A 23,585-nucleotide genomic window follows, 5' to 3' on the forward strand; every position below is an offset into this window, starting at 1 on the left:
CATTATTTTAGATTTTAAACTCATTTAAAAAAAACGTTGTCATGTGTAAATAAATGTTCCTATCATATTAAATATAATTATCACTTGTATAGTTTGCCCTTTATTTTTGGTCAGTTCCTTGATATCAGATTTATTTAATGTCAGGGTTTAGTTTTAACATATCAGAGTTTAAAAACACAAACACAAAACATGTTAATTACAGATTAAGACCCATTTATTCATCCCAAACACATGCACAGACATGCAAAGGCACACTCATGCAATTAGGGAAATTTAATCTCTGCTTTTGACCCATCTGGTGCAGGACACACAGAGCAGTGAGGGACCATGTACGGCGCTCAGGGAGCAGATGTTGGGGGAGTAAGGTGCCTTGCTCAGGGACACAGGGTAGGGAGACTCTTGGATTTTTGGACAGATCAATCCAGGTTCATCTTCTGTTGTCTCTCCGTGGGGTCGAACCAGAGACGAACCAGAGACCTTCTCTGCCCATAGTCCGTTTCTGCCACTAGACCACCGCCTCTCCTGAGGACGTCCTTTTCTAAAGCACCTTCAAAACAACTGACAAACCAGCAGTAACCGCAGTTAACACAACAATCAGTCTCTGATTAGACGGCTTCTCATTAAATACATTCAATATGATATTCTATTAAAAGCCTACCTGTGTTTATTTTGATATATGTGACATTACTGAGTCCAGTGTCATTGGATCGGTAGAAAACGCTTGTAGAAGTCGACTTGTCCTCAGTGTAATAGGACTGTTCTTACAGAAGATGGCAGCAGAGACAATTGGTTTTTCCTTCGTTATGACGCCTGATTAACGCTGAGGTAAAACCCATTCAATTACATTAGGTAAAATATATTACCTTAAAGTCTTTGGGTTATAATTAGTCCTACAGATTCAGGCTGTTAGACCTCAGGTTCTGATGAGACTCTCCAAGACCAAGAATCATGTTTAATTAATACATTAATTAAATGGGTTAAGGTTAATGAGACAATACAGCCCTTAAGGCCAGTTTATACAGCTTGTGAATATTAGATATTGCATTCATATCCATATTCATAGATTCTGGATTGTTTAATGGGGAGAAGAAGAAGACATTTAAATATATTTATAAATAAGGCAATTACAGATTTTTTTTTATTTTTATTTCTTTTTTTTTGTATTTAAACATGTCCGAAAGGTTTTGTAACTTGAATCCACGTTTTGGCGGCGAAACAATATTAACTGGACAACATCTGGCAACTCAGTTATTTTGTTATAAATATATTTATATATATATATTGTCTGTTCAGCATGACTTTTAACTCATTGTTTATTTATCTTGTTCTAAGTTTCATCCTTTGTTGAAAGAAAACACAACGTATGTAAAATCTTTGAAAAAAATCCCATATTTATTGCAGTGATGGTATCTCGGCTGTCAAAACTTTACATACTTTTTTTAATTTAAAACATTTATCATAAAATATACATAGTGCTTCAGTACTACAGAGAACATACTGATTATCAAAATTGATATCAGACCTTTGACTTTTGACTAATGAATGTTTTCTGACACTTCAAAATGGCTATCTATTTAAAAAATACTCCTGACGTTAGTAGTAGTACTATGAACCAGAGGAGGTAAAACAAATGACACATTAACAAAGACAAAGTACACATCTCTGTTTGTCATTCGACTGAACAATGACAACGCTCACAGTAGGAGGACTGAATCATTTGGAAGAGAATAACGTCTACAAATCTGAGAAGCTTCAGGAGTAAAAATGTAATGAGATTCTATACAAACTATATAAATATACTGTACATCCAAATGGATGATTAAACTTTTTTTTATCTCAATTTAAACTCTCTCTTTGTCTCGTGGTGTAATTCAGGACAAATATTGTCTCCTCATCCTTTTCACATTCACGACTATGAAAACACACAACATGTAAATGAATCCTAGTTTGCCTAATGATCAAGTGTAGCCCACATAAACACACTGAAATCGACAGCATGTACAGACACTGCATGTGTTTACTGCCCACACAGACACATGTGCACACAGACACACACACACACACGCACACACGCGCACACAAACGCACGCGTGCACACACATACATCTCACACACACACACACACACACACACAAACACACATACACTCATGCAAACTGTTGATAAAACTGGCAGAATTCAATGTTCCTGCAAAAGAGAGGGAGAAACTTGACTGAATACCTGAATTAGAATAGCATGTTAAAGTAACAGGAGCGAGACGAGAGTGGTTTGTCCAACAGCTGTGGTCAGACGTGGTGCCTGGATCATGGAAAATGTCTAGAACAGAGGGGGAGTGAAAGGGTGGAGGGTGGGGTGCCTTCCTAAGGCCCCCCACTGTAGGAGTAATCCGCCTTGTTGTGCATCACCAGCTTGTTGTCCACAAAGTAGAAGCTGTCAGACTGCGTCTCGTAAGGGTGCAGGATCATCTCTCGCACTGTCAGAGAAGAAGTACACAACCACATCAAATCCTGTTAGATCTGCTAAAGCATCTACGCGTGGGTGTATTTGTCTCTTGTGATTCTTCGGTGTGTTTGTGTGTGTGTGTGTGTGTGTGTCACACTCACTGATTTCCTCTGACAGTGCGGGGAACTCGTAGATATGCTCGCATGTGTTCTTGCTGCTGGGCATGCAGAAGCCAAACTCGAAATCAAAGCTCTTGAGCAGCTGATTGCGGAAGTAGTGTCTTTCGATCATGCGGAAGTTGTTGATGGGGGTGTCGCCCACTGTGAACTCCACCCTGCAGAGACACAGGGGGAGAAATGAAAATGTAAATCTGTGTTGTAAATAGGCAGCGCAAAGGTCAGGTGAACTTTACAGGTTACTGACAACTTCCATCACTTCAAAGTGATATATGGGTATCGAAGCAACATCATTTCAACAAAGTCCATCAGATTAAGAAATATGATCAGTCAGATGATCACACACATTAAGTGTTAACCTTTAAAAACACAATAACCCACCTTTGGGTTAAAGAACTATCGCACCCCAAAAAAATAGAAAGTTATAGTACATGACGTATTGCATCATGCACTTTACCCATAATGCCATGCAAAAAGCGGTTACTAACTGCAAAGATATTTTATGGTATTTAGCTTTAAAAAATACTAGCACTGCTCTTGGTGTGTTTTGGTCTTCCATCAATCCTTACACAATATTAATAGATTATATAGAAGGTAATATATCGCTTGGAAGTCACCATTATCACTGCAACAACTTATGAATTGGTTCGGATTTGTGACAGTGGTTCTAAATTGCCTTCAGAAAAAAAGGTACTTTGCTGCACATTTTATTTTTCTGTTTTTATGCCAGCATAAAGGCCACATTTTATTTAGACAGCGGACAATGGACAGTGGACAATGCAATTAAATGGGGACAGAGAGGACAGGTGAGCTAGCATTATGTTTGTGTCCTTTTAAGTTTGGTTCAGTATAACTTAGACTAGTTCTAAATGTGTAAAAGTTGAAGTCATTACTAACTGGTAAAATGAGAAGAATTGTAAGTGTTTATATCTGTGATCAGTGCTCTACAGGATTGCCCTGTTTCTGACCTCAGCAGCTGTTTGATTTGGTCAAACAGCATTCGCTATGCAGACCAGAGTGTGTGCATCTTCAAAGTTGTTTTCATGGTTTAATTTTCCTTCCAGAATGGTTTCCTGGAGTTAACCCAGCTTTTAAATAAAAGTTTTTCACGAATTGTGCTGCTTTGCTTTTTCTCCATCATTGGCTAAAAGTCCAGTGTTTAGAACACGTCAGTGGTGAGGGCAGTGTTTAGAAAAACTGGATTTATACTTAATCTATCTTTAAAAAAATGGTGGGGGGAAAATATAATGTTTTTCTTTAGGGAACACGTGTGACTAAAGCATGTCCACAGACTGAGTGGGTAAGTCGAACCATGAAAACAACCAACAGTTTTATTTTTTTGCCTCAATTTGTTTCTTTCTTCAGCCAATCTGACATAATCTTAATGAAGTCACTGTACATAACAACTCATTATTATTAACTAAACTTAGTGAATACAACTTCTGACAAAATTGACAAAAAGACTTTGAAAAATTGACCTTTAAATTGATCCCCCAGACAACAATCGACATGTATCCTTTCTGAGGTGCTGCTAATGATATCTTCAATATACACTGATGATTTTGATTAGATCTAGATGAGTTAGTTGTTGGTTTAGAATGAAATCTGCAGTCAGAGAAGAAGTCAAATGAAAACAGCACTCAGGAGTTCTGACAGTTATTTGCTGCCTGACTCAGGAGGTGGGCTGTTCTGTGTGTTCACACTCATCATCGTCAGCCCGTCGCCACACACTGAAGCCCACACGCCTCCTACATCTGCTGTGAGTCTTCTGTCAGAGCAGCAGGGGTTGAAAGGACACTATTGCATCCCAGTGCTCGTTCAAGGACATTGGTCTCAAGTCTTCATCTCTCGTGTGGAGGGAACAAACACACAGTGAACTTACGTGGCTCCAACCTGTCGCAACTGCAGGAAGGCTGGGGTGAACTGGTATCGCACGAAACGGCCGGCGTTGGGGTCACAATGCTTTTTATCTCCTGCTAAACAGAAAGAAAGAAAAGCATTTAAACAAAATCAAACTTCTCCGAATCCTTCATTTGGTTAATTTCATCAGGGGAGATAAATATGGCTATAGCTCACTGTACATGCAGTCAATATTAAGTTGACAAGAAAATAAATTCATTACCAATACTATTATTGTTGTATTAGCATATCCTTTACAAGGCCATCGGACAAGGAAAATATCCAACAAAACTATTTAAAATAATGTTTTGAAGCCTTCATTAACTAAACCTGGAAAAGATTTGTTGCAATTTGTGCGTCAGGTTTTGCAGCTGACCTGGTGTTGGAGGTTTAGTGATCTCAAACAGGACTGTCCCTGTTTCCATGTCACGGATCTTAAACCTGGTGAAGTCGATCATGTGGACGTTTTCTTCTGGAGAACAAAGATAATCTGCAAAACAAAAAAAAAAGAGAGAAAAGCAGCCTTTAGACTGTATACATGGACACAAATATATTACACACTAAACACACTTTGAATAAAGCAAACTTTATATCAAGCAGCATCTGTCCATTTATAAATTTGCACTAAAGATGCCTCTGTGACCTTTTTTTGATTTCTCACCTCTGTGACTTCACAATCCAGGAAAACAATTTCCCTCATATCAGCTTTTTCTCTATGCCTAAAAATGTTTACGTCAGTTACAGAGGCTAGACACTTTACATTCTTAAACCCTTGATTTTAATGTGGAAAAAACCCTTTAATGGGAAACAATAGACAAATTCAGAAGAGGAACAGAGGAGGGCTCTCTCTGCAGGATCAACAGAAATTACACGGTATCAAGTATACACAGCCCATATTTACTGCAATATAACGCAACATATTCACGTGTTATGGTGGTGGTAGAATTATGTACATACTGTGTGAATGGTGGTTTCATTTGTTTATTATTTGACTTTTGAATTGAATGTTTTTTTGAAGAATTACATTTGTAATCTGAAACTTCCAACATTTCATATCAGCACATGCTTCCCCTCTTGACTCTTGAATTTGAGAAATGGACCGTTTGCAGTATACCGGCGTTACAGTCGCTTTAACTTTACTTTTCTCTGAATGATTTTTAATTAAACAACAGATCGTCAGGTCCAGTGAACACAAACACTGTGGAAGAGTGTATCAGTATCCTGAGCCGAGGGACAGATTTGTCGCTGCTGACACTGAATGCGTGTGTTTGTGTGTGTGCGTGTGTGTGTGTGTGTGTGTGATGACCAGTTGGTCCATGTGATGGTAAAAAACAATAAGCCTCTTAGGCCTAATCCTGCCCCGTTGGGAGGGTAGTGTCTCACCCATGCTTACAGAGAAAGAGAGAGAGAGAGAGAGTACGCACCCCCCCTCTCTCTCTCACACACACACACTATCTCATTAGGGTTATTATTGGCAGTCTATGTTGCATAAGCCTTGAAGAGACTTTCTTACGGCTACTTTCACATGTAACACGTTAAAAAAAGACAAACGCGGAACATTAACTGAGGTCAAACGTTATACAGACTTTAACACAAACACACATGGAAGGTGATTCGTGTATTTCTGTGCAAGCATATGGTCATAACTACATCTTCTTCTGTTTCTGAGGGTTAGGGAGCAGATGGGCCACACCGGCTTTAGCCACCTGCTTGAAGATATTTATAGACCTTTTCATAGACTACAGTACACGGTAGCTGACACCTTGTACAAAAATGTCGCTCTTGTGAAACAGCGCTATTTAGAGCTCACAGCGGATGGCATATTTTGAGTGCTTGTGTAAAAGACAGATGAATAGAAACAAAAAAGTTGATCACAGAGATACTACAGCAACAATGTCTCGTTCTTGGGCTGTGACAGTCATGCAAAGAAAATGCAACTTATTTATTGGATCATTTAAATGCTAATATATTATTTACATAAGAGGTGGAGCCAGGCTTCATCGCTGTCCACCTACAGGCATGACTTTACAAACCTTATTACCATGTTAAAGCAACAGAGCATTGAGAGTGTGCTGATCCATGCCGCACCACAAAAACGGATCTAAGTAATTTTATTTATAGAGCGGCTTTCAAAAGGAGAATATCACAGAGCTTCACAATAAAAATAAAGAGACAGATCGAAAACTTGAGCTTCAAGTCAATTTGCACTGAGGTTCTGCTGTGATGCACAGCTGGTCAGCAGGTTGATTGGATGTATAAATCATGACTATTTATTCAAATGTATTTTGTATAAATCTCTCTGATGCTTATAAGACCTGTTATACAAAGGTGAAGTATATTATGTCTTCTTAACTTGTGCAATCATGGTTTTTATGTCTGGATGGTCACTCACAAGAAAATATTTAAGTAACTTTGGACAAGAAATGTCCAAAACTAAAATTATTCCTATTTGTATGTAAAAGCACTGCATGAACACTTGCTGCTGTTGCAGACACTGCAGCGTGGACAGGCCTCCTCCCTGGTGATGAGTTCATGTTAATGTACTGTCGATATGAGCGCAGTGTTTCCATGGTGAACGTCACAAGACTGGTCAAGAGATTTGCACGTAAAGCTGCTCCGGCTCAAAAACGCAGTCTCCTTATGTTGCTTTCCAAACAGCAGTAAGAGGGTTAGCGGGCCGCCACTTGATGTAGTGCCCTCTAGTGCCAGTTCATTTGATGTGAGGCGCTTATCTGCTCCGAGAATATATCTATAAGCCTACTGTTTGTCCGGGACCGTGTATTTTTCTATAGCAACAGCAAGAAAAAATAATTCACACGCTATTTATAGAGTGACTGCATGTGGCCTGAGTCACTGCAGAGTTAGTTTAAAGTGACCAGAATCAATTAAGACTAGAAGATAGTAACAAATTCATCAAATACTACGATTAATACATGTTAATACTGTACCAAACTACTTTCTACAGCTAACACATATCGACACTGCATGTCTGTTCACCACTAAGAGCACTAATATAAACACTACATGCATATATTTAATATGTAAATGGTTGAAGAGTCTCCATTTCCTCCCACTATCCAGAAACAAAGCCAAAATATCCCTGATCTGAACCATCTTGCACATTCAGAGCCAGATAGAATCAAATAACTAATCAAAGGATAAAAAAAACACTTTGAGAAACATCAGTGTGATAAGAAACTAAAAGAAGGGTTAGGTTTAGAAACCATATTTGAGGAACGTTTATGTGACGTTTACGATGACTTTTTATTTTGGTCCACGTCCCATTAAGTAACATGGGGGAGGCAGGATTTATTACCTAAACTGCAGTCTGCCACCAGGAGGAGGGCAATCGATACACTTTTGTCCAAATTTTTTGAGAACTGTCATGTCATCCAACTTTATATACAGTCTTTCCCATTTAAACACTTTCTCACAGCACCAGTGTTCATCCCTGAACCACATAGTCATGAATAAGAAATCTTCTCTCTCACTGTAAATTACAGTCTGCCAATAGATAATTAAAATCTGTTGGCTCTGTGCTCTGAATACATCTCGCGTAGCTATCAGTGAGCTCGCCCTCTCTGTGGGCAGATGACCGCGGGATGTATTTTGTGAATCAGACAATACTACTTGCCAAACCTGCTGAAAAAGACAGATGGAGCGTTTAATCTATTAGCACACCCAACAAAGTCACTTTCACGTAGTCCACTTCAAGAAATCCCACATAATCACATCACACCCACAGTAACATGAAGCTCAACACAACACAAACCCTCTCTGAAAACGTCTACCACTGAATCTGACCAATGTAGCCTCTTCGATAGGCTGATCAGTTTTTTAATTCCCGACCAAGGCCTTCTGTCAGTGATAACAGATCTCTATAGTCTTCCAGTTGGGGTCGTTTAGCAAATGTATAAGCACAATTGCGGCAAAATAGTTCCATTTATCAAATTGTAGATTTTACATTTTTGAAAAGATACAACACAGAGGAATCCAACACACACTTCATTAATTGACACATGATCAATGGCAGAATCTAAATGTAATCAATGGAAACAATATCTTACTCATGGGATTTTGATTGCGGAAATATTTTTCACTAAGAAATAGGTGTAAATTATCAAAGCTAATGACAAAAATCATGTTGTATCTAAACATGACTGTGATACTGAGAATAATTGAAAGACATCATATGGAAGCTTTTCATTAGGAACATAGGATGTAAGCTGGAAATGTGGGTGAAGAAACTGAGAAATAATTCCAGAAGCCGACAGAATTAAAAATCACACTCTATGAAGAATTGTTAAAAGAAGAGTGTGATAGTTTGTGAAACTTGCTTGTACTTGTTCGAGAAAACAGATCGCACCTTCGTGTCTGTTTGTCCTGTAAAGGGCTACAGCCAGCAGCCAGTTAGCATAACTTAGCCTAGCTATGAAATAGTCCACACAAAACCACAACCTGCTCTTGTTTTAGTTTTTTTATGGATTAAACAAATGAGATGTGTCAAGTTGTAAGTGTTAGTGCAATTCCAGTCTTAATGCTGGCTAAAAGCTGTATGTTCATATTGTCTTTACCACTGTTCCTTGAGTAAAGATGTTTTTTTTCTTCTTTTTTTAGTTACTTCCACTTTTATTTTGTTGTCTCCTATTTCAGAATACTTTACTTCCAATCGTTATCTTATTTCCCCTGGGTCCCACTGATTGTTTGCCCATGTCATTTTTACTTGTTTCTTGTTTTCTCCTGTATTTATACCAATTCACTGATCTACCAGAAATTTCTACTGTGGTCATTCTTTAAGTTAACGGCAAAGCTTTGTTTTGGACTCGCCTTAAGTCTCTGTGTCTTTGGAAACCTTTTCATGGTCGTGTTTTTACCTCCTTATACTAAACATTCTCGTAAAGACTGTTTTAAAACTTTCATCCTGTCTCAGAGTCCTTTCTTCTACCTTGCAACGGGAAAACCATACTGCAGACATTATTGCCATATTTTCTGTTCCTCTAACAGAAAAATACAATATAATGCTAGAAGGAATTAACCATTCAAATCTGCCGCAATGAATCACAATGTCTTGAAATGATCAGGGTAGATTGACTCCAGTACAATATTCAAAAACACCAAGCTAAACACGTTCGTATCCCATTTCTTTCTGTCTTTTTTCCTTTCTTCTTTCATATGCACAACACACACACACACACACACAAAATGCTCCACTTCACTTCCTTCAACACTGTCGCCTAGCAACGCTCCTTCTGATAGCACGCCAGCTCGATTAGTCCGTCTTGTTGCTTCCCCTCATCCACCTGGCTGCTCTGCAACAACAGGGTGCAGCAGCGAATCAAAGGAGCGTATCTTGGGTTCGACATCAGTGGTATGCAAATTGGAAATGTTCCTCGTCTGACACTTGATGAGCGTCGGCAGGCTATACCTGAGGCCTAGTATAGACAGTATAGATTGGAGGCAGAATATTAAGATATGTTTATATTATTGGATGGATTACAATATTCTTAACTGTTCCTGTGAAGAAAAAGATATAGACTCTCAGCACAGGTGATCTGACAGCATTAAAAACTACGGTCCTTCTACTCTCACTCCGAGGAGGATTGTTCAATTCTAGGTTTACTTTTTACGTCCTAACCTGATTTCGACTTGTTGATTTCTTGCATTAGAAACGATTTTTTATGAGGTTGCAAATATTGGATCATCTGTGTCAACACCAAAGTCATGGCAACAAAAACCAAAAGCAGATTTCTGTCAAATTTAACTCTAAACATAAATAACGTCCTGAAAAGATGTGTTTGGCAGCAGCCCCCATAGGGAGTAAAATTAGCACCGGGTCTTGAGTCATGATGTGTTCCTGTATTCAGATACTCGGAGTCTTTCTGACACCAAAGTGGCATTCATGAAGAGCAAGCCAGCTGCCACTTATAGCTCCTTAATCCCAGAGATTAGCCCGGAGTTACAGACTTTCAGCCACAGGGATTGACTTCACATGCCTTATTCTTTCCGTTTGACTTTGTGGTCCCGATCGGTGCCGAGAATATGTTGAATTAATGCCACAACATGAGGAAACACAATACAGGCATGTTGACTTCACATTAAAATAATTTATAGCTGCAGGCGGCTATAGTGACGTGAGCATTAAACCTTGTCCACATTGTGATATATAGTGCACCTGTGTATGGCAGGTTGTTTCATGTCTCCCTGTTCATATCACCTGTAGGCAAACTGGCAACTGGTGAGGTTCATGCAGAGGCTGCTCTCTGAGCAGCTGAATGCAGATTAGATTCTTATCTCTTGTTGCTCTCTGGCCTGTACCACAGAGCGGAAAAATAAAATAACGTACCTGGTTTTATAAGTCTAATCTAAACTTTGAAACATAGGGCCATTGATGAAAGAACAAAAAAAAACTTTGCTTGAGTCAACCTAAAACCAATAGTTAGACTCTCTGGCTATACGTTTATTAACTCTCTTGCTACGTGAGAAGATCAACATGACTTTCGAATCTGTCTTCTAAATATAAACTAGACACTCGAAATCTCCCTAAATCTCCCTGTCTCCTTCCTTGTCATTTCCACCGACATGATGCTTAGGTTGGACAGCTTGCTGCTTTATATAATGAAGGACAATTTTACATCTCCCCAAAAGTGAGACCAAATTGCAGCCTGGTGGGTGGCTACATTATAGGTCATAAACCCTGCCTCCTACACATTAGTTGATGAGACATGAACTAAAGAAAAAAGAAAAATTACTCGTCAAAAATATTAATATATACCTCAGAAATTAGTTATTTGATGCGATAATAACCGGGTGATACGTCATGATTGAAAGTCCAGACTGACTCGTGATTGGTCGAGTATGATTGGATGACATCTCAATTATGTGACCTCCGGTTCAATACTGAGCAGACTCAGGTACAAGGTGGCTACGTTCATATGTGGAATATTTTGGCTTCGTATCTGAGGGAGTGAAGAATGTAACATACCTCCAGGGTTTGATAGATCTGTTAATGAGGTGCATTGTTGAACCCCTATTCCCATCAAATCACGTGACAAAAGTTTCAAGCACTTATGTTAGCAGCGAAGTGGTTGAATGCTAATGTCAGCTTTTGTCAAATAGCTAATAGCTGATGGCTAACAAGCTAATGTGCCATATGTGTTGCTTTTAACCTTGAAGCATTGTTCAATTTCCCTCCAGACTCTCACATTGCAATGTCTTTTCTGTGGTTGATGAATAGGGGAACAGTTCATTTGTAATTATTTCTCTGTAGATTCTGTTGATACGATTATTTTTGTTATCTTCCTGCATGAAAAAATAAGACAAATATATTGAGATAATTAATAATCTTCGCCTGAATTTAACTGTACTCAAGGATCTGTTGGGTTTGTAATAATTAGGGTTATGTACTGTGGAGCACTTCATGTAACAGTAGCACGCTACAGAGTGTGTGTGCTTCAGGTGAACCCCATGACACCACTTCATTACAGAGTATTATCTAATCTCTGTGTCTGCCGGCACACACAGACACACACACACGCACATGCACACACACACACACACACACACAAACAAACACGCACACACTGATCTCTGTCACATTCAGGGTCAGACTTTGAGAGGAACCTTGAGGGACATCAATGATTTGTCTGTCTCACTTCAGATCACGCCTCATTTATGGACATGGTCAAAACGACTTCTGAGACACAGGTGCAGAATAAAAAGAGTTTCATTGAAATCCTATCATCTTAGTCATTTCATTTAACAATTTGAATTCTACATGAATTAAATGCAAACCCTAACCCGCCAGGAAATAATAAGCAATATATAAATAAATTAATGTGTGAAGTGAGGTCCCACCAACAACCAAAGAATTTCAGGTGCTCTGGTTTCCTACAATATACACGTCCAGTAGCCCTGAACAAACATCTGATTTTTTTATGTTTGCATCGATGTATGTTTTTATGAAGTCTCTAAATTTGATTCCGGGAGACAACGGTTCCTTGTGTGAGTCTTCTTTTTAAATGAATACGTCAAGGGCACCAAGCTCTGCAGGAAATAGAAAAATAGAAAATAGAGTAGGATTCTCTCTTTTTAGTGTCATCACTGTTTAATTTGAAATGTTTTGGCCATAGTAAAAACACATCACCTTCAATATGTATGTTTCTGGCCGGTGGTCTAAACCACTCGCTCCCAGTATGGGATGTACCCAAGGACCCATAAAATGATCTCAGGGGACATGATAGTATTAATGAAAAGCAGTAAACAAGATTTACACCTTTGCTGATGCTCTTCTAATCATTGGTGTTTTGTGATCGCTGTCTGGGCACTCTAACCCTTTTTTTTTGGGGGGGGGGTATCATTCTTTAGGCGATCTGGTCACAACCTATGGAAATGTAGCAGCAGTAAAGTTAGAAAACCATTGGCTTAGACTATAGCATCAAAGCATATGGAACTGTTGAAAATGCCATGAATATGTATATTTGTTTGTAAGTATGTATGTATGTTGGTATGTATGTACTCTATCTCTATCTATCTATCTATCTATCTATCTATCTATCTATCTATCTATCTATCTATCTATCTATCTATCTATCTATCTATCTATCTATCCATCTATCTATATAATGCTCTCTCTCTAACTCTCTATCACTCTACATCTTTCCATATTTCCATATATCAATAAATATCTATTTATCCGTCTCTTAATATTTCTGTATCTCTTTACAGCCTTATATATCTACCTTTATCTTTATCTCTCTCTATGTATTCAACTTTCCATATATATCTATCTCTATATGTTTATGATTATAATGCACCTTTCCAATGATACATTTATAATATTTGCCAGATAGCTACCTTATGATCTGACGAGCGTGTGTCTCTCAAGTGGATGTAACAAGCTTCTCTCTCTCTCTCTTTCTCTCTCTCTCTCTCTCTCTCTCTCTCTCTCTCTCTCTCTCTCTCTCTCTCTCTCTATGTCAAATCACTCTGAAAGAACAACCTTGTGACAGCTGTGTGAATTTCAGATTAACTACCGGCCACACCAATCAATTTTAATTAAAGCTGCCTCTATTGTGATGGTAGAAATCACAGAGCTGAGACCCCATCCAGCGCAGAACAAGGGCCGATCTGTGTCCCTGACTTATTAAGGCCAAATAATTGATGAGCTATTAGTGTAGAAGCAACCTTTAAGTCAAATATACAGCACATCAGGAGTTCAAATGTGGTATCCCATTACAGAATAACAATTAATGTTTCATATACTGTATGGTATCTGTTCCAAGAAAGCATTTTAGTGATGCTGTTGTTTAAGTGGGAATGGACAAAAAGGAACTGCTGAAATATTTATTTCAACAATGAGCAACACTATCAAGGCCTTTGAGAACAGTCTGTCAATCTTATTTCTGTTTCATATGAGTGATTGTGTCTCGCTCCTCTCTATGATCACAGGCTTTTGCCCCATCTTCAAGTTTGGCCACTATGAACATCTACAAATATCTTATTTTTCTTTTAGATTTAAGAATTCAATTTGTTGGGACCTTGACATACACTATAGAGATGAAACATACAAAAATTGAATAACAGCACCACCCCCACAGGACTACCCTGACAACTTAGTAAACTGCTTGGTAATGTATTTAAGGAAAGGGGGTTAATACTATTATAATTATTGATATGAAAAATGGCAAATTATCAGTTTATTGTTTACATGATGGATGAGTTATGATACGCAGCCAGCAAACAAACAGAAACACTGTCACTGCCAAATACATCTTATGTTCGTAACTGTTATCATGTGACCTTAAAATACATAGAATTACAATTACTATAATACCTTTATTTTATGTATTATAAATAATATATGATTAATATTTTACAGTTAAGTCAAACAAACAACAGTTTGATGTGAATATTTGTGGAACTCAGGAGCAGTGATCGACAAAAATGACGGTCTTGTTAGAAAAATGCTAACAAGGCCATGGGGGATACATTGATACATTCAAAGTATAAACACACTTTAATTTATTTATGAGTAATTCATTGATTAATTAATAGACACAGTGAAATGTATATGTCCTATATTATTTTATGTCCTAAATTGTGTACATTGGGAGAAACATCAAATACTATATGAGTATATATGAGAGACTCATTTCTGATTATTGGTTATTTTTAAGTTTAATAGCAATAATTGCTTTATGTAGCTCAACCTTATACACTTCTCTCCATCTGCAGACCAGTTATGAGGAGCTCTAAGTTTGTTATGAGTAAATCTTTATTTTTACGTTTGAATCCCCCAATTGACAGACTAAACCGCATTGTTAGAGCATTTTTTGTGATATTACTTTTAGCCATTTTTTTATTTATCAAAACATTCTGACTGCTCTCCTCAGTCCACTTCAATGCAAACACAATATTACATGATGGTTGAGAGATAAAAAAAATTCTCCCAACAAAATGACCCAGAAATGCAAATGCAAAACTAAAATTATTGTTATTGCTGATTGTAACTGAGAATTATTTCTATTTCAAACTTCTGTTGTCCGAGGAGAATTATTGTAATTCTCTGCATTATAAGGTCACAAATTGACAGTTATGAACATAAGATACATTTGGCATTGACAGTGTTTCTGTTTGTTTGCCTGGCTGCGTATCATACTGTAAATTATCCATCATGTAAACGGATAATGTGTGATTTTTTACATCAGAGCGGCTCTTCTCATCTGCCTGGATTATAATTCTCCTACCTCTCTGCCTGTGTGACAATGACGCGCTGCGCCTTGCTTATCAGCACTGAACCACCGTGACAAACTGGAGCCAGCCTGCACCAAAATGGTGGTACAGTATTTACCTCCCAAAAGCACAACTGGAAAAGTCATTTACCAACAACAATATGCTTTCCCTTGCAGCAGAAAATGATGAGTCTGAATTGTGCGACACTCAACGCTTCTCTCTGTGGTGTACACCGCTTGTATGGTCTGCCATTTAAAATGGCAGACATCCAGCTACGGTTCAAATCACCAGAAATGACATCGGAGACATGTGACAGATGCCAGCTTTGACCATTAAGGATTTATTTTAGTGGATATTACATTTACTGCTGTCAAAAGCCAAAATAAGATATGTGACTATGGCTGCATTTTAATGTGACCTGCAAGGTCATTAATTACCTGAGGTGCATCTTGTCATTGCAGGATGCTGTGTTACAGCCGTCCTGACATAATCCAGATTACATGTCAGTGGAGAGCAGAGATTACTGCACCATCATGAGTAATTTAGGTTTTATCACACTGATGCAGCACTGATGCAGCAGCGGTTATAAAAAATAGTTTTTATTATTGAGTAATTGAAAATGAATGCAAATCAATTTTTGCAGTATCAGAAAATGACAACAACTTTTCTGTGTCGTTAATGTATTTAATCAGTCCATCCATCAATTTCGGAGTAAAGGCAAATGCAAATATTTACATATTTTGTTTAAGTGGGTTTTTTAGTTTAAGAGCATAGGATTCAGAATAGCATTCAACATTGAAATAAAGGTTGACTACAATATTTTTCAGAACTTTAATACCAACTCATACCCTGATGATAGACTTTACACAAATTTAATGACCAAGATATTGGGTGAGGTTGAAAGCTCCCAAAAACGTTAATTCGATTTTGTGATTTAGGATTTTATTTTAAATTTAATTGTAAAGTAATGTTTTCTTAGTGATCTATACTAGTACATTGGCTGCTATGCTCATTATTGGACAAATTAAGAAGACTACACAAAATATTTTATTTATGGTAAATGATTGGGTAATGACACTTCCACAATATTTACAAAATGCATTAGTCTGACTGGACTTAATTAGCAAGATTCCACAAGCAATTCACCAATTATAACAGCAATCAGAAGAAAGTCATCCGTGTAACACTATATGATATTATGAAGTATGTCATGAATTGTAGTACTCATGAATTTTAGTACTCATGTAGTACTCATGAAACGAATAATAATAATAATAATAATAATAATGATAATAATAATAATAATAATAATAATAATAATAATAATAATAATAACAATATTAAATGGTATTTTACTGTTTCATTCTAGAGACACCTTACTATATATCATCAGTTAACAAATTAATAAAACCAAGAGTTAAAGTAGGATTAGAAGGAACACACCTAATAAATATGCAGCATATGTAACATGAGAACATGCTAAAATGCAAAGACACCTAGGGTCATGTCTGAACACAAGGTTGGACACAACTCTGCTGATTTTGGTGCTTGAAACCTGATCTACCTGAGTTACTCGCTGTCCTGTTTCCAAGAGCTAACGTGGGAACAGATACCATCATATATCAAACAACGTGCTGATGGTTTTATTCTCTTGTGTTTGTTACTCGTCTGTGAGGAGCTATAATCGGCAGGTCACATCTCTGGCCACCTGTTACCTCACAGCCACAGGTGCCTTGAGGAGAGACGAGGATGTGGCGAGTGCCAGGATGGTTTTTTTGGGCCAGGATTTGTGAAGCACACACATACACACACACACCTTCAATTTCTTTCCATGCCCACACACTCAGCACACAGAGATGCAAACCCCAACAAACACATGTAATCATACAGGAGCACTGATTGTAACCTGAACTCAGGTAAGGTCAATAAACTGTTCTCCTTATTAACAGAGGATTATGGGTAATGTTGTCGGGTCAGACTTTTAACCCATAGCTGTTCATTGACTTCCTCTTCTTCTAATCTATAGAGACTCATTGATGACCTTTCAGACTGTGTCGCTGTCCATGGTATCTATGTCAGCTTCCTCTGCACAGCCAATACAAACAGGACAAATACGCACAGAGTGTATATGTTAGTGTCAGGACACAGGGATAGGAAGCAGCAGCAGATGGGTGACATTAATCAGGCTTCAACTACAGTATCAGTCTCAGCAGGTTACACTCACTCTTGGTGATCTTCTGGAGCCCCAGCACGTCATCGGGCGTTATTACGGTATTTCTGCGCAGCTCTTCTTCGGTTGTAACCGGGATCCCCATGTCTGCTGAGATGCAGCCCTGCTGCACTTTCATGTCCAGCGGAAGAGGTGCTGTTTGAGTCGGCGAGCGACCTGACGGGGAGCCGGGAGATATGCTGGAGATGAAGATGATGGTGATGGTGATGATGATGCTCTCTCGGCGTCGTTCGCCGCAGGAGCCGATTTTACTTGCGTCGGGGCTTCTGGTGACGCGCAGGCTAATACTCTGCGCAGCGAACAGGCTCTGTGTGGCTACAAGAATAACTCATTCTCCGTGCCGCCTCCTCCTCCTCCTCCTCCTCCTCCCTCCCTCGATCCGGTAAAAGATAAAAATCAGCCCTTAGCTTTCCTCCTCCCTCCCTCCCTCCCTCGACCAAGGCTCATCGGCTCTCTCACAAGCTATTTAATCCAAATCCTGTGGCTTTAAACCGACCAGAGGTGCATGGCAGACACGACTGCGCGCATCGTCATCTGCACATACACACACACACACACACACACACACACACACACACACACACACACATACACATTCAGTGTCTTTCCATACTCACACACTCAGCACACAGAGATGCAACCTCTACAAACACATGTAGGCAAACAAACAGGAACACTGATATTAACCTCAGGTGAAGTCAATAAACTGTTCTCCTCATTAGCAGAGGATTATGGGTAATGTAGTTGGGACAGAATTTACTCGTTACTCAATGCTACCAACTTTATACAAGAAGTGTCCTCTAGATGGGAAAAATTGAGAAGAGATCCCCATGTACAGAAATAAATAGATGTCAGCTTCACTTTACTCCATAAACCTCAGTTTAATAAAATATCCTGGGCCTTGAATTGTGTCCATGTTGCATGCTTTTTATTTACAGTCTATGGTTGCATGTCTCAACATGTAAGCTATCATCACGTGGTCTGTTCTTTTTAAAACAGATTTAACGTTAATCACTTGTTGGCCACTAGGGGCAGTAGAACAACCTGCTAATCAACTTTTATATATTAAGTTATTATAAAAAACCTGTTACCCACAGTGAACAAACTATCATTTTTGGGGTGAAATGTTTCTCTTCCTGATGGATGGATAATAACATTTACCATTCTTCATTTCCTTATTTTGGTCTCCACCAGCTCCTGATGGATCCCCGGCCTAGCTCCACCTGTTAATTATTTCACTATATTCACCAGCTTCTTTTGTTGCCAACAGCGACACAAGAAATATCTGTACATCCTCATGCTCCCACAACCCTTTTAGTTACCTCCTAAGTAACGTTTCAGGCACAGGGCCCAAGACATTACCCAAATACACAAATATTAATCAAAAGTAGGTCAACACACCTTATCGATCAAGTTTGGATATGCTTGCTTTCATGAACTGTCTAAAAACAACTGCCTGACATGTCTGGCCACAACTTTTGACCAGAGCTAAGGACCGTTATGTCCTTTTAGAGAAAACAGAAAAAAGGAAAATGAGACAAATTTCCAGGTATGATATTTTTATTTCATTTTTTCTAATGGAAAGTTGCTTTCCAGATGCCAGCATCCCTGAGAAAGTGTAAAATCCTCTGGACAGCCCCATCAATGAGCTGAAACAGGCCAGCCATAAGGATATTCACATCTGCAACACACAACCCTGCAAGGCCACCTTTCTGTTGTTTAATCACAGGCTGGCCAGTACCCTCCTCGAGACACTGAGGTGAGGCTTGTGCTCTGTGTTGGGGAGATAGCGCCACCTATAGCCTGGTAACCTTACTACAGGGCATGCGCCGAGCTGAGAGCTGTTCATGGTTGAACTTTGTAAGGTGTGATATGATCTGTGTGTCCCTTAACTCTCTAAAGTCTGTGGATCTCACGAGCAGGAGATGATGAACAGGCTTATTGGCATCATTTCAGCATTAACTGAGGCGAATAAATAAAAATAAAATCAAAGGTTTGTAGGTGTGGTTGCGAATAGCCTTGAAACAAACTAATAAAACACAAACTATGACCTTAAATCTACTCATCCCCTTTATTCCCCCGTTCATAAATAGGCAGAATTGTATAATCTTAATGAGGTCTGTAGACAGAGAGCATTGCTACTGATTTTACCAGTGTTACAGTTACTCTGGAGGTCTGTGAAAATCAGAACATTATCCCGAACAGAATCATTCTCGATGGCACATACTCCCAAATCCTACCAGTAAAAGCAATAACAATATTCAAAAGCCATTAACTTGTATTAGCTAAGCGGCTCTTGAAGAATCTCCAAGGGATGGTTAGCAGTGTGGCTAGCCAGACCCCTTGCTATTCCCTTCGCCCACAGTCTGTTGGACCCCTCTTTATGCGGTCATCTCGAAGCAGCCCCTGCGATGCGTCTGCATGTCCCTCACCCTGCGGATGGACTGGATCTGGGGTTGGTGGGCCCCCCACTCATTCCAGTGCTTGTAAGGGCCCATTTCGTAGACGTATTGGTAGCCACGGTAGCCAGGGTACTGGTAGCCCACCCAGCTGTGTGGGGAAGAAGAGAGAAGTCGATGTAAACCACGAGACTATAATTATGTTGACCCAAATGTGGCCATGGAGGTTATGTTTCCCCCCCTGTCTCTTTGTCTGTTTGTTTGTAAGCAAGATGAAGTTGAAGAAAACCAAAAGTTCCATAAAACATCACATTTTGAGTGTGGGAAGTTTTGTGCAGCTTAGAAGTTAAATTTGTATAATCTTATCTCTCACCTATTTCTTCTGCTAATCTTCATAGTTAACGTTATACAGGTTCAAATGATCTCGGTTATGTCTCCTTAATGAAATTAAACTTTAAAATACGTGTGTATCACTTTAAATCTCTCTCGTAAACTAAAGAGAGGAGAGAAGATGTGACTTACGTTCCACCAGTGACCTGAATGCTGGCAACACGGTCCTGGAAGCCGTAGGACCACAGGCTGGGAATATCCTCGTCACACACCTCCATCTTACGACCCTCGAAGTTTGTGCTTTCATACAGGCAAATCTTATGGTCCTGGGGGTCCTGAGAAAAAAAAAACATTACTTTGTCACCATTTAAATTACGGACACTGTAGATGTTGATGTTGGTGTTTAAAGAGAATAATCTAACTCTTGTTTTAGAGACCAAGGCCAAACCTCTGGGGGTAAGAAATTTAATACTATTTTATTTATTAATATTTTAACAAACGTCACATAGAAATATAACGGCACAAACATTTGAATGTTATATGATAATAAAAGTTTTAGTCAAAAAATAAAAGACAGTGGCTTGGACCAATAATTACAAATGTCCCTAAAGCCATTAAAAACCCTGTCCTCCATACCAATAAAAGATGGACGAGAGAATAGATGGATGTGAGATGCAGAAATAGACAGGAAAATGCAGCACAAATATGTATATACTTCAAATCCTGCAGATCGAACTCTACTCACCATGCGGACGGGCCTGACTGACATAAAGCGGTCACACCTGTGGCTGTTGGACCAGGTGTCCCAGCGAGGGTACTCTCCCTTCTCCAGGATGAACATCTCCCCGGTCAAGTTCTGCTGCTCATAACCCACCCAGCTGGAAACACAGGTATTTTACTTTTAATCTCATGAGAAAAACAAATAGAAAGTTGTAACTTATATGGATGGAAATTTTGGTGGCTTACGGTCCATTCTCCACCCTGATGGAGCCAATCTTCTCAAGACCCTTCTCAGCCAGTTTACGACACTCTGCGGACAGGTCGATCTTACGACCCTGGAAGTTCTCGTGTTCATAGAGGTACATCTGAGTAATAGAAACAAGAAAAATGCTTTTATTTCTGTAGTCTTAATTAGTCCTTGTAGTTCTTGGAATCTGTTATAGTGTTACCTTTGAACTGCGCAGCCCGATGGTAGAGTGGCTGCCAATGCTACCTTGAGCCCCTGAGTGAGACATGATCAGTTCTGGAGAAAGCAGAGGCAAAAAAGTCAGAGGTCAGTCTATGTACTACAACACAGTATATGTGGCATTTAAAAGAAAATATTTCGGGAACAAGGATTCCTCTTGTTTGTAAGAGTCACTGGAAAGCTGCTTCTTTTACTCAAGTCAACATTTAAATTCAATCATCAACATCAAAGCTGCCTGAAGGCGCTCAGCAAATGTCATGGAGTGATGAACAACTTCATATTTAAATGTTATGAATGTCAATATGAAGATAGTCATGACTCTAACATAGCCTGAATGAAAGTAGTACTTGCATACAAACAAAATGTAACACAATATGCTCAACATAAAAAATAAAGGACAAGAATTCAAATAGCAAAAGAAAAAAGAAAAAAGAAAAGGATAGAAATATTTTTATAAAATGAGGATTATATAATGAAATCCTGAGAGAAAATGTGTATTAACAGGAAACTAATCAGAAAGTTATAAAAAAACTTAATTCAAAAGTATATGCATCATCATAAAAACAGGCAAAAATATAAATTAATAGACAAATAAATAAATAGATCAAATTAAACTGAAATTCAATAATATCAACTTAACGAAGGCTTTAAAGATCTGAGTTTCACTGTCCTCTCTAGTTAAAAGATTTTAGTCAATTTCACCTCTGACCACACCCAACGTCAGTGATGGTGTAACCACGCCCGAATGTGATGTCACAATGTACTGACACGCCCTGGACTACACGTTTACGAATCAGAACACATACGATTTACAAGGGTTTACGATTAAATCATTTTGTAAATAGCCCATTTCAACGTTTTTTCTCCTTGATGCACCAAATATAAATCTTGAGGATTTCTTTTTTTCCACAGAATAAAATGTGAAAATGAAAATGAAGAAAAGCTAAAAATCCTCTAGTATATGCAAGCATTGGTAGCAATATGTTGTCTGTATATCCAGTCAAAGTAAAGATTCCCAGTATAAACTCTGACATCGTTTCCTTTAAATTAGAGCAGGAATACTCAACCTTTCAACAAATAAACATCCATCCATCCATCTCTGGATCTCTTGCATTAATTCTACATCGGGACATGAGAGCAGCTCTAGACCTTAAAAATCACACCCTACTGCATTTTACATCATCTCAGTTCAAAGTCAAGTTTCAAGAGGAATCAATCCCTGTCAGGTTCTATTAGTCCAAAGACTGTGTTTACAGTAAAACCAAAATTTCCCCATAAACCAGTGATTTTACAGTTCTAAAAGAGTTAAAAGACCTGAGAGTGGAGACTTACACTTACAACAGCAGGTTGAAATGGACCGAGCGTTGGAGAAAGTGATTGACGCAGGCGTTGTGAGGGAGGTAATATATATATACATATTCACGTCCAGGCCAAGTCTAGTGAGGCAGGATTCTGGTTCCTGATTGGCTGCGAGCTGTTTAGAGCGTGGTCCAGGGGTTAGAGGTCGCGCTGCTTATTTGTGAAAGAGTTTTGCTGACTCTGCTGACTGTTTTGTTGTCCAACACCATTGTGGGGGACAGAGGGACAGTCACTGCCATCAGCAGAAAGCTTGCTTGGCTTTACACTATACCACTTTCACCTCTCTCACACACATGCACACACACAGAGTTGCCAACGCTCTCACCGTCTGTTCCTAACTTTATTTATTAATTGTTTATATATTTTCTCCCTCTTCTATTTTCATTTGTTCTGCAGTTTGCCTGTTATCTCTGTTTTTTTCTTCACCTCCATATTCTCTCCGTTTCTCTTGATCCTTGCTGCCGCTGCTCCAAGCCTTTGAGCCACTGAGTGTATGTAATGTGCTGACTGCAGGAACGACATCCATCTCTCTATTGTTTGGAGGAAGCGAGTGCTGGACGCTCTTTTGCTCATTACAGGCTGTATCCACATATGCACATTTCACATGTACATGCACATTGACATGCATACATAGTAAAATATGGTTTTCGGAATAATTGTGACCAAAGGGCCACAGATTCCTCTATAAGCAAGGCAAAACATTCAGATTTGCCTGCATGACTGTTTGCTTTGTGCTCTAATGATTGATTTTCCATGTTGGGTATAATGAAATTTGTGTTATTATATTTTCAAATGTTTGCAGACAAATATTACTAGATGATTTCTCTCAAATG

The 23,585-nt window shown here is 38.8% G+C and overlaps 2 protein-coding genes across 4 annotated transcripts; both read right to left on the reverse strand.

Moving 5' to 3' along the window:
- Window positions 1-1,371: 1,371 nt before the first annotated feature.
- unc119a (unc-119 homolog a (C. elegans)) lies at window positions 1,372-17,780 on the reverse strand. 2 transcript variants are annotated; one of them, XM_062385232.1, is made up of 5 exons: window positions 17,473-17,780; window positions 4,894-5,007; window positions 4,501-4,594; window positions 2,604-2,776; window positions 1,372-2,473 (listed from the first exon to the last, which is right to left on the reverse strand). In XM_062385232.1, the coding sequence occupies exons 1-5, from the start codon at window positions 17,594-17,596 to the stop codon at window positions 2,361-2,363; spliced, it is 618 nt and encodes a 205-aa protein (XP_062241216.1). In that variant the 5' UTR covers window positions 17,597-17,780; the 3' UTR covers window positions 1,372-2,360. The 2 variants fall into 2 exon arrangements, with proteins under 2 accessions (XP_062241216.1, XP_062241215.1); XM_062385231.1 differs by having other exon boundaries at window positions 4,501-4,591; window positions 17,473-17,767.
- Window positions 17,781-19,028: 1,248 nt separating this feature from the next.
- crybb1l3 (crystallin, beta B1, like 3) lies at window positions 19,029-22,767 on the reverse strand. 2 transcript variants are annotated; one of them, XM_062386135.1, is made up of 6 exons: window positions 22,732-22,767; window positions 21,377-21,450; window positions 21,174-21,292; window positions 20,953-21,085; window positions 20,400-20,542; window positions 19,029-20,028 (listed from the first exon to the last, which is right to left on the reverse strand). In XM_062386135.1, exons 2-6 carry the CDS (start codon window positions 21,440-21,442, stop codon window positions 19,860-19,862), a joined length of 630 nt encoding a protein of 209 aa, XP_062242119.1. In that variant the 5' UTR covers window positions 21,443-21,450; window positions 22,732-22,767; the 3' UTR covers window positions 19,029-19,859. The 2 variants fall into 2 exon arrangements, with proteins under 2 accessions (XP_062242119.1, XP_062242120.1); XM_062386136.1 differs by having other exon boundaries at window positions 22,726-22,767.
- Between the last annotated feature and the right edge of the window lie 818 nt (window positions 22,768-23,585).

The sequence above is a fragment of the Platichthys flesus genome, chromosome 4 (assembly GCF_949316205.1).
Source record: "Platichthys flesus chromosome 4, fPlaFle2.1, whole genome shotgun sequence".
Taxonomy (NCBI): domain Eukaryota; kingdom Metazoa; phylum Chordata; class Actinopteri; order Pleuronectiformes; family Pleuronectidae; genus Platichthys; species Platichthys flesus.